At 33.2% G+C, this 12,372-nt stretch overlaps 1 protein-coding gene across 1 annotated transcript; it reads right to left on the bottom strand.

Annotated features, from left to right (window-relative positions):
* Positions 1-2,714: 2,714 nt before the first annotated feature.
* On the bottom strand, positions 2,715-10,396 carry LOC123559043 (monocarboxylate transporter 13-like). The gene is made up of 5 exons (XM_045350864.2): positions 9,676-10,396; positions 8,594-8,763; positions 8,118-8,261; positions 6,851-7,675; positions 2,715-3,889 (listed from the first exon to the last, which is right to left on the bottom strand). The coding sequence occupies exons 1-5, from the start codon at positions 9,699-9,701 to the stop codon at positions 3,720-3,722; spliced, it is 1,335 nt and encodes a 444-aa protein (XP_045206799.2). The 5' UTR covers positions 9,702-10,396; the 3' UTR covers positions 2,715-3,719.
* Positions 10,397-12,372: the final 1,976 nt, after the last annotated feature.

The raw sequence follows: 12,372 nt of genomic DNA, 5'->3' as shown, positions 1-12,372 counted from the left end.
AGGGTAGATTAAATTGTTTAGCTGTCCAACAGGTCAACCCAAACAACTTTTTCTTCGAAGAAAGTATCATTTTACCAAAATTGTGCATCTCATTTTCTCACATATTGATTGGATACGAGCACCAAAATATATTTACTGAGCAGGTCACATGCTACATAAAGGTTCGCTACCTAGAATCTGATTAATGTTAAATGACTTGAGAAACCTTTTTTATGTCCCCCCCCCCCTTTCGGTTTCGCACTTGGTTTTTGATCGATTTTGTAAACCATTAGGCGCTGGCACCATACTGGTGAGGTTCTTTCCCCCCTAGCATTGAATTGTATATGTCATTGTGTATTGATTTCGTGGGCTTGAAAAAATAGAAATTTATATAGTGTTATTTACAATGGCAGCAGTAACAACAGCTTAGCTGTTCTTAATGGTAGTAGTGATAGTAGTAACAGTAGAAGTAGTGGTAGTACTACTACTACTACTAGTAGTAGTAGTCGTTGTTGTTGTTGTAGTTGTAGTAGTAACACTATTAAGTAGTAGAAGTTGATTTTGTTTTAGTAGCAGAAGAATTAATAGAAGGAGTAGAAGAACAAACAGTAGGAGTACTAGTAGTAATAATAATAATGATAGTGGTAGTAGTAGAAGTAAAAAAACCCACCTCCTTGGAACTGGTATCATGGTTACATGGATTGAGTACTATGCGGTTTCACAACTACTCTTCATACTAGTTAATCTTTGTCAAAACTGGAAAATGGGTTTAGGATGATTTTCTCCATGTATGTTTTATTGACAAACAATTAAAAAATCCCATAGCTCTGACAAAAAAACAAAATAAGCGAACAAAACACAAAGGCGACTCTATGAAAAGAATGGGTTCGTGCAAACCTGGCCAGAGGTTATGGAGACAAGGAGGAACAGAAGGGATGGACAAACGTCGGCAAACAAAATATTTATATATGTGCCCTTCAAGTGTGACACATTTCATTTTGGAAAATATGGTTCTATAACCCCTCTTCCAGTTTCCTGTAGTTCAATTTAGTTTCAAATTTTTATTTTTATTTTACAACAATAGATAAATTATGCTAGATGGCTATTTCAGGGTTATTAGCGCCAAATTTAGACATTTTGGCCGTTTGAATCTTTTAAGATGGTTGTTAGCATTCGCGGATGCAACAGTATAGATACATAAAGACTCATTTTTAAGATACCTCTTGAGACTATAAATAAAGTAGAAATTAGGAAACTTCTCTTGAAAGCTCTAAATTATTAGATAACAAGTAATGAAATAGAAAAAATTTTTTTAGATCAACTAAACGATATTTAAGAAGCATTAAAAAAAGCCGTTCTTTCATTTCACATCATACCGAAATTAATCTAAAAGCTGAAGAAATCTGCAAACAGGTATTATACATGATGAAGAGTCTCAAACTCAATAATCCGCGAAACTGTTCGTAATACAATAGGTGTATTCATGAATCTGCTTGCCGTCGTATCATTCTTTCCGTTTAGCATTTTTGGAAGATACATTTTTCACAGAGAAACCTACCATTTTATTTCAAGTAAAAGTGGTTCGCATGCCTTCTTTGGGAACGAAATAAACAGCGGTGAAAGACACAGCAATGTAAAAGGGAAAACAATCCTGAATTTTTTGTAAAACACGGGTTTTTCTTGCCGTATTACCCCCCAAGAATTTGCCGAATTTCAGGGTTGTAACGGACCTTTGCAAAAATTTTTAGAAATTCAGAAAAAAATTGACTTGTGTTAATAGCCCACTATTTTGGCTTGAGCCTCGTAAAAGAATTATTCAAATCGGAGAAAAATGAAATACTTACGTTGTTTTTAAGTTCTGAATCAACGGATTTGTTTAATAATTTTCTTGCCGTAATGCCCGAAAATGACGTCACAAACCACGTGGTATGTACACACTGAATATACAAATATGTAGAATTGAAAATGTGAGACATAAGTTTCTTCAGACATTACGCTGTTTCGGACAAATAAAAAAACTATTTTAAACACATTTTTTTTCCTTTTTTTTTGGAAAAACTATCAACTTTTGTTGGATGCATACTTCAACTTTACTAATTGCACTTTGACCTTTAAGTTAACAGTAAATGCGAAATCAGATGTACTCAAAACGTATTAGAAAAATAAAACATTATTCAGGCCACTATTCGTTAAATGCAACTATAATTATAATGGAATAAATAGAACAGCTGAAATCACATTTAAATAAATGTTTTCGACAGACTATAAAGCATCGATATAAAAATAACCGTGTTTATGTTAATAACCTGTCTATTCATGCAGTGGTTTAGACCGTTAAACGGGTAATATAACACACCGCATTTTGTTTATTAGTATACAGTTATCCTGGAACCAGATATTTCCATCCGCACCTTCACCAGTGAAAGATTCTTATAATCTATATTCGATCACTGTATCAGTTACAAAAGGACAAGTATCTTATTTTGTAAAGAATATCACAGATATTTTCTAGTCTAATAACGTGTGGTTTGACTTCAACATTCGGACCTGTTTACATGCTGTGATTGATATACTTTATACGGGTTAGTATATTAAATATATTCGATTCAAACACTAAAAGCATGCAGTCAGGCTACAAAAATGAGTTAATTTGACATATAAGTGCACATAATATTAAGATTTTATTTGTATCAGAAAGCAATTTTAAATGTTTGATTATGTCTGACACATGCTGTTTTAACTTTACGAATAATGTGCTATTATTATTATTATTATTATACGGTAATTTTGTACTACATTAATTACATAAAACACTAGTTTAATTTGTGTATATACTAGTTGAGTGTATAAAGTTTATCAAATTTGATGTATATATGTTATGCTTTTTATCATGTTGGATAAAATGAAAGAAAATATCTGATACTTTCTGGAGAACTGTGTTCGACACACAGTTATTTCAAATATGGAAAAGAGTTATTAAAAAAATAACATATTATTTCTTTATTTAAGAACATCTCCGCTTTTCAGTGTGTCCCTGATCGTTAAGGTATTGTTCTGTAGTGAAATAATGTGGCAGTAGATTTGTGTCTATGTTCGATTTTTATATTATGTTCAATAATCGGGCACATATAGTAGCATGCATTAAATAAGTCTTCGATTATTGGACACACATTTACAAGTTTGTACCAAATGTATCTTCGATTATTGAACGCATATATACAGTAATGTATCAAATATGTCTTCGATTGTTGGACTTATGAATATTAAAAAACAGAGTCTGTGCGATAATCAAATATATTTTGTGTATATCATCGAACAAACGTAACATGAAAAAACATTATTTGTATGCGATAATCGAACATAAATATAAACAACTAAACGCATATGTGTCCGATCATTTAACATAATGTGAAAATTGAACATAGACATAAATCTACTGCCATAAAGTAATTTAATTTACACTAGTTTGTAATTTAGGACATAAATTTGGTTTGGTGATTGTGATAAAGGAGTTTTGCTTGACATCAGTACGCTAATTTGAAGAAGCAAGTGATGGTTTTGCCTCGAACAGTTCCCAGGAGAAAGTGGATTGGGAGGAGACGTGGGTTGCTACAGTATTCCTCCTTTCTGTATGTCCTATGTTTGAGTTCTTCGTTTACAGTTTTGTCCTTTTTTCTACGACTTTTCTCAGTTACACTCTGTACATTTGTTATTGTGTTATTGTGATATCTTTCTTTTGTCTACAGTCTTGTTGAAGCGATTATCTCATTTGACCTGTCAGGCTGTAGTCTTTTCTTTCGCCGTCTGTTAGTTATCAAGGCAATGGTAAAAAGGGCAGAAGACAGTGCTTGTACACACGTAATTGTCACAAGTACACTCCTGTAGCTACCAGAAATATCTCGGATACTACCTGTGTGAAGACAGAAGACATTATTAATAAATGCTGCATAGATTTATCTAATTTAAAAACTAAATACTTCGCTTACACTGATTCACTGGGACATTACCACATTCTGTGCCGCCTAACATTCAGTCCACATTTCTTACAGGTTAATTTTAACGATGTATTTTCCATTTCACGGGTATTCCTATACTTCTCTTTCAGTTTAGGACTTTACCATGCATTTTGTTATATCGTTTATAAAGAGATGCAAGGGTGGTGATATGAACTTTTAACCCTTACTCTGCTAAATTTCTATAACGAACTTGTCCATCTTTCAACTTGGACGGTACCATAAGCTGTTTGAAGGGGTGCTTACCAAAAGGATACTGACTAAATGGCAAACAGTGCAGATCATGATCAGCCTGCACAATCCCGATAATGATCTACACTGGGCGCAAAGGCAGAATCAGTCGTGTACAACATGATACTGGTTAACCCTTATATAGCAACTTGATTTGTTTTGAATGTATCTTTTAATTAAATAGTATTAATTTAGCTACAGATCAGCTTATGATGAAAACCCCCTGTCCGTTTTGTAATACTGGAAAAAAAAAGTAATTAATAAACACCTTTTTTTCTACCGTCTGCGTACAAGTTTATTTTTTTGCATTCTGTAACAATAAGTTTAATTATGTCGAACTGTTCCCTTATTGATAAATGAATCTCCGCATTTCCTTCGAATTTTATTATCAATATTTTAATAGAAAAAGTCGCACTGAAAATAACATCCAAAATTGAAATACACTTGAGTTTATCACTCCCTTCGTGTTCTCCTTTTGATATGAACTGACCTATGGGTCGAGACTGACAGGTACTTTGATAGCCTGTTCAATCATTTATCCTTAACATAACATAAGACCTTTTTACTGGTCTCTCTATTATTGAAACTTGTTTTTGACATGACCCTAATGGTTTGATACACCAAACAATTAAGCTATGAACCAAAAAGGCAATTAACCTATAGTCATATGATAGCTTTAAAGATAAGTGATTTGTTAATCCACCGAGCCCTTAAGGTCCCACAAAATAACTGAAACAATAAACTTGTTAAACATAACGGTAACTAAATGAAGGAGTGGACAGCTAAACGTTGTGAGTGCTCGGTGCTTACCAAACAATACGATTCTAAAAATAAGCAGCCTAATGGCTCCTTCATTATTTTAGCCTCTTGTAGAATCATGTTAATTATGGAAAGGAATGTCCAAAATGACCACTAATATATTGAATCATATTCACAAGTTAAAAGGCAAAGTAATTCACAACATGATTGTATACGTGTATATCTTGTTTTATAGTTTAAGTTCGAAAAATGATGAAAAAGGAAACCTTTCGAGTACTATTTAATTCTTACTTTGGAGTATAGATATAACATCTTTTTAGGAATCTCGAGAAGTTAAAGGCAGACGGTAACTTCTTTGCATGACCTGTAATTTTATTTCTACTTCGTATGACCCTGAGAAACTCGTTCTTTCAAGGGTTTCCTTTAGATGCACATCCCATTACTTCCAGGAAGCAGACTCCAAGTCTGCTATTGTTTTGTTTTGTTGCGTAGGATCTTCATATTAATGTCATTTACAAACACAGAATCCAAGCATTTTCACTTCTCGATTCGTAGTCTTAGGACTCTATTTGGGGATACTCCGAAAGGTTTTGCGTTGAGCACATCTGTATTTTACCGATTTTCGACACCAAACTGTTTTGTATTTTTCTACGTATTTATATGTCAATGTCAGTCAGTACAGAGCCAAACACACACTGCTGTAGGCATTAATTTTTGGAAGATGTATTCTACTCCCTAATTGCAAATTTTGATTTTGGCTTTATTAGTTGATGAATGTTTGATTGATTATTATAAACTATTCAGAATATCTTAGTTAGCACAGTACCTGTAACATTTTTGTGAAATGTCGGAAAAATGCTTTTGAAATTGTTTATGGGCACTAACTTTACATAAGGAAAAACACATTTTATCCATTAAGTTGACATTACTTAAGGTATCTTAAACATACAAAACTAACTTCTGCTTACCCTAGAAACCTTGAGAATGATGAATAACTTTTATATCTGGATCGTGTAAAGCAGAAAAAAACGTGTTACAGATAAAGCAGGATCTCGACGTACAGACAGAACATTTTATTGTCACAAAATTGTTCCAATTCACGTAAAATAGTTGGGAAGAGAATAGGGTTGCACATAAACAGCCTAGCTATAGCTACTGCTGTTATAGGGAAGTGGAAGAGTGTCTGTCTAAGGTGTGAGAGGTCCTGGGTTCGAGTCCCGATCGGAACTTAAATATTTGCATTCTGCTACAGCATGTTTTTGCTGTTATCAGACTGTTCCAGGTGTTCTATATTTTTAGTGAACAGTATCATGGATCATTATTTAGCAATCCAGATCACAGCTGAATGTTAAATCAAATGCACCCAAATAGAAAATATTCAATTTATTTTTATTATATATTATGTCCCTGCTCTGATGTTTCAGCTCTCCATATTCAAGAAGAGTTACATTTTCTTGATCACATTTTTTATATAAAAATATTAAATACTCATAACTCTTCGCCTCTGATTAAAATATTGTCAATATATCTATATTTGAGAAATATATGGACATTTGCCTTCATTTCAAAGCTTTTTAATTTCATACCTATGATTTGAAAAAAATAGGTTCTATCTCTAGTTCATGCTTAGTAATGAAAATGTGTTATTCAAACCATGTAATTAAGCATAACATATATATGAACGTCTGTTTCATGTTTTTCACCTGCAATTTGGAGCGCCTTATGGAACTTTAAATACATGCTCAAAATTGAATTTTATAATTGTTATACCATTATGTCAGTTCTTATTTAAAGCATTAACAGAGACCCCAATATAATCATTATTTACAACATTTCCATTAAAATGGGATATAACGTTAGATTATTACCATATAATGGTCCGACTCCGAGCGATGCTAGTCCTTCTAATGTTGAAAAAAGTCCAGTTGCCACAGGTACTTGCTTTTGGCTGACCATTTGCACAATAACGGATAATGACGAAGCTATAACACCCCCATATGTCATGCCGGTGAGAGCTGTCCCGAGCATATATACGGCATATTTTGATGTAAATATTATGAGCAATTGACCACAACATCCGCAAAAGGTAGAAAGAATCGGATAAACCAAGGAGTTCACTCCCTTCTTTTGTTTGAGAAGTCCTACCACTACACATGACACAGCGGTGCATGAATAATACACTACAAAAGTAATGTATCCTTGTGAACTTGTCATTCCTTTCCATAAAGCGATGTCAAACATTACTCCTACATATCCATTTAATATTGCGAGGGATAAACTACTTGAAATAAGTACAAGTACATAAGGCACGTGAAACAGTTTATTAGCATGTGCAATGCAATTGAGCATAATGTCGATTAACGAATTACACCCTTTTCTTGAACTTCCAGTACAATCATCGAGTTCTGTTTTTGTACTTGTTGCCTCCTGTGCTCGAGCGTTTATATCAGCAACACGATTTGTCCAACACATAGTGAAAAGAACAAAGATATTTAAGCTGAGCCCAGCAAGAATAAGAAACATTCCATTTAGACCGTACATTTCTGTCAACCATTTCATAAAATATGGGTAGAAAATGGCGGTTACAACAGTTGAAGTATTCAGCACAGCCAAACATAATAACCTCTTTGGCCCTTCAAACACTCGCTCAACAACCACAATGCAGCTGGAAAATACCAAAGAGTTCCCAACACCTAAATTTAATAGATAATTATATAGTTTGAAATATTAATTATATGAATACATTTATACCGGATTCATTGTATGTCACAAATCCTATATAAAAGCTAAAAATATTTAGAAAGGGCACACTCTTATACAAAATGTATATGTGAAGAAGCCATCCAGCTGGCTACGGAGTGGCAATGGTTCTACCTCTATCCAGGTGCCCGCTCGTGACGAAATAATGTACGGAGGGGCATCTTGGATCTTCCTCCACCATCAAAGCTGAAAAGTCGCTATATGACCAAAAATTGTGTCGGTGTGACGTTAAATATCCAATAAAAACAAAACATCAAGAATGTTACTTTGTGAAAGCTGTAACTTCTTTTTACGTAAACGGTGATCTAGATCAAATCTATACCCGTCTCCCCAATTTGCAGGGCGACGGAATTGTACTAATTGTAACATACATACCTGTGACAATGCCTATACTAACGTAGAGGTAAGTGATGTGTTTTGCAAAATATGATATACAAAATCCAAGAGGAACAACCACACTTGCCATCAGTATCATCATTGTTGGACCAAACCTACTAATTAAGGCTCCGCTGATAACACCTGCTCAAGAAATTGTTAGAATTACTAATCGTTATGTCCGAGTGGACATACTAATACATATTAGATTGAATAGATAAAATATGTGCGATATAAAATCTAGCTGGAAGGGACCAAATATTTTAATGCAGATTGTTCTGTAGCAAGCTAAATATTTACTATAAAATTCATAGGAAATGTCACCTTCGATTAAACTAATTAAGTCTGTCCTTAGCACTGCCCTTTCCTTCATTTAAACTATGTGAAAATTCCTGTAAAATTAATATATGTGGTCTATTGCTGTCACTTCATGCGTTAAAGATGCGTTATCTCTAAACATGAAAAGCGATATTTACCAAACGAAAATGTCATTCCTATGACAATTGACTGTACAGCGGCAGTTTCAGCTCTATCTGTTTGAAATGTGTCCATCATAGTAATAAAAATAGCACCAAATGAAAAAACCGGCCCAAAAATAATCGTCAGTACCAGTAGAGTAATTAGGAACAACAGCCGTTTGTCAAATCTGAAAATTTTTAATTTCTTACTTTTCAACAAACATATAATGCATGATAGAACTACATTTCACCCTTTGAACACCGGAAAGAATATTCTAACGAGCAAAGCAACTACGAGTAAAAACGTGCAATGTGGGGTTCACCGGTAAAAGATATAGAGGATATTTGTTTGTTTCAATGTAAGATCAGAATATCTTTTACGAGTGAACACCAGATGCAATATTTTCACAAGTGGCATAGCAAAGGGTAAAAAATGTAAAATATGGTTTCATGAGTGAAAGATATGTTGATCTTACATGTAAAACAAACATATTTTCATTTTAATTCGTGGTTTTAATAAATTCACCAGTTTTATAGTTTCTTACCAGTGAAAAATATACTAGTATTTGATCTTTTTTTCACTATGAAAATACAAAATATATTTTACTTTAATATTTCGACCATTGACTGAAAAACATGTACAAAACTGCGATCTTACGTGTAAAACAAACAAACAAACAAAAAATTCCTTTAACTGCATGAATTTTTTCCTTATAAGGTTCTTTAACTGGTTATAGGTGCAGATGGGAGTATTCGTCCTCACGGTTAATAGAACCTCGTTACCGTCTTAACAGTTACCTTCGAGCAGGTTATTACAATCTGCACATATAACTAATGGAAAAAAAATCAAAATGTAAACCAACTACCAGTCACGAATTCCGAACTGGTGTCAAACAAGTGATAAAAAAGAACGAATGCGCAGTAAAGTAAAGCAGAATAATCATAAAATATGCTTTCATGAAGAAACAAGAAACTTTTTTCGTATGACACTGATAGCACAAACACAATACACAGTGAAATTCTAGTAATGCATTCAAAATCGACTTCCCACGAGTTACGAGTATAACTAAAGCTGGAAATTAAAGAATATTATCACAGACCTCTGCATTTGCGTGAAATTCTCCATTTTTGGTCTTTGAAAGTATTCAAAATCTCCGATTCAGATAATTCCTGTTACTGTTATCAAAACAAATTTCTGCCAAATGCGAATGTTAAAAAGCTTTCCCATGAAAGAAACACAAAAAGTGTAACATGTTTTATAGTCAATCATATATTGCACTATTTAGTACAAAATCACATGTAAATATCCATTCAAAATTAAATACTAAATATGTTTCGCACACAGTTAAATAAATTTAAACTATTTTGTTACGTAAAGCTTGACTGATTACAGATATGGATTTTCATTAAACACAACATAATATTAACATAATTTTGTTAAGTGACTCGATATTATTCATGAATTTTGCGATCCATGCCATTACTACTGAATTATAAAATTGATATGTAAATTTTTTAAACTCGATGGTCTAATAGATACATACACATCAGCGTAAAAACTAGATACTTTTGATAAATCATTAATAAACGGTAAATACATGTTTGAAAACTGTTGCACTCTAATCAATAACAGCAGATACCAAATCAAAATTTCAAAACAATCAATGTATGCATTCATTGTAGATGTTATGTGTTATCAAACAGCAATTGTTAGATTTAAAAATACAAATAAACAAGCGAAACACTCTGCAAGACAGGAAAATGATACTTTCAGGTATCAGCTTTCAGGAGACAGGTCTAACATTATTCCACTTTTGACAATCAAACAGTCCCTTATGTTCCAGCCACCTTTTGACGAAAATCAGAATAATAAATTTTAGAAATAAAATTTGAAAATATAATTCTTCAGTTCTTTCAACATTTTCTTACCTTTCTTCGCCATTTTGTAAAAATGGAACAATGCCTGAGCTAAGGTTTAACAAATTTTATCATTTCCGTTAGCTAGTTGTTACGCGGCGCGACAACAGTTAAAAATAGTAACGGTAGTATGCAAACAAACTTTGCCATAGTTCCTTTTTGACAAGATCAGTAAGCCTTGCCAGTGTAATCGTCTGTCTGAAATATAAGCCATCTGTCAATTGCTGTTTTTATCTAATATCCTTCGATATATTCCTAAAAGAATTAAAGGGACTGGACTCAACATTTTGGCTAAGATGGCCTTTCTTCAAAAGCTGAAGTTAAGTATTTTTAAAGTGTCTTGTGATAAAAATGGACGAGGATAGTCTCTCTAGGTCGCTAAAAGCTGACTAGTCAGCTTTCATGACATAAAACATGTCTTTGCTTAGAACGTGTACTGCCAAGTGTTTTCTCATATTTGATGCTGGTGTAAGTTCTATATGTTCTTCTGATACATGTACATGGCTTATAAAACAATCTGTGAACCGCAAATGATAGAAATATCGTGTCACTCTGACTAAAGTATTTGCCGCTCTATTGCAATGAAAGTATATGTTTATGTTAAGCTTGTGACAGGAAAGGCCGTACCGGCGACAGTAACCATCAGAACAAATCAACACCCTTTACAATATTTACAAATTTATTTACATAAGATGATTATTAACAATGCATAGATGATATGAAAAAAAAACTGATTTTAAGAAAGAGAAAAAAAACAATCAAAGTTCAGTATCTCCGGATACAAAAGATCTTACAGTTCAATTCTAAAGTGACGTGTCACAGTTCTTTAATTTAATTGCGAACTTTAAGTAGCACAAACAATATCAAAACGTATCTTGAAATTAAGTCCCTTTAAACCGTGAATACGTTGATTCCGTATTGGCTCCCTATGGTGGTAGGTGATTGCATCCCTGAGCTGACTTCAGAGGATAACAAAAATCAGCGTCTTTGCGGTTTACGGCACAACCATGGGACGAAAGCTCTGCGCTGGGAAAAATCACATCCAGGTGAGTGAAGACAAGTGAACCTCGGGCATTGTACTTCCGGGTTATGACATCACCAGGTAAAATCGTCTGGCGGAAGAAGCTAAAATATATAACATATGGTAAGCACCATAGCAAAACAAATAAGTCAGGGCATATAACTGCTCCTTTGGGTACACCATACCTCCGTAGGCTCCCATAAATAATACGTGCTACTTATACAAAACGTATGTGCTACTAAGTTCAGACGTCACATGATTGAAATACGTCACTAATTACTTCCATTATTACAAAAATTACTTACTTAAAAGACTAAAGTTAAAGTATGAAAAAGATATGAAAAGTATATGATGAAACATTATAGATACGGACATGATAAACTGCAGCTATTATTTACAACTACAAATTAACAAAATTCAATATTAATCAAACGTTATATCATAGTTGGTATCGATATAATATCTAATGCCATACACTACAACGGACATTAATTAGATGTGCTATAGACTGGCACACAATTACAAATTACAATAATATATTACATACATCGTACTAGACTTGCCATATAGATTTATACATAACAATACAATGCAGTAATGGCGTTCCATAATTAACAAAATGTTTGACATAAGTTTTTGAAACAGTGCTTTACAATTATCACGATACAAATTTCAGTATAAATCTAACATCTTATATAAACGAAACGTTTAGACTCCTCTTTCTAAATAATTTACAAAAGTCTGAAAAATTTAATAAATTATCCCGACATACCGAAACTAGCCAAAATCATGTGCCGAAAAGTAAATGTTACAGAATTCTGTAGAATGCACAAAAATTTACCAAATAAAAATCGTAATT

This window comes from Mercenaria mercenaria, chromosome 5 (assembly GCF_021730395.1).
Source record: "Mercenaria mercenaria strain notata chromosome 5, MADL_Memer_1, whole genome shotgun sequence".
Classification (NCBI taxonomy): Eukaryota; Metazoa; Mollusca; class Bivalvia; order Venerida; family Veneridae; genus Mercenaria; species Mercenaria mercenaria.
Note: the sequence above shows the minus strand (reverse complement) of the source record. Positions and strands in the feature narration are given on the sequence as shown.

Coding starts and splice junctions, on each gene's coding strand:
- LOC123559043 (XM_045350864.2), bottom strand. CDS start 9,701: ATGGAGAATTTCACGCAAATGCAGAG. Junction 7,676..8,117: donor TAGTATAGGCATTGTCACAG/GTATGTATGTTA, acceptor TATTAAATTTAG/GTGTTGGGAACTCTTTGGTA. Junction 3,890..6,850: donor CGGAGTCGGACCATTATATG/GTAATAATCTAA, acceptor GTCTTCACACAG/GTAGTATCCGAGATATTTCT.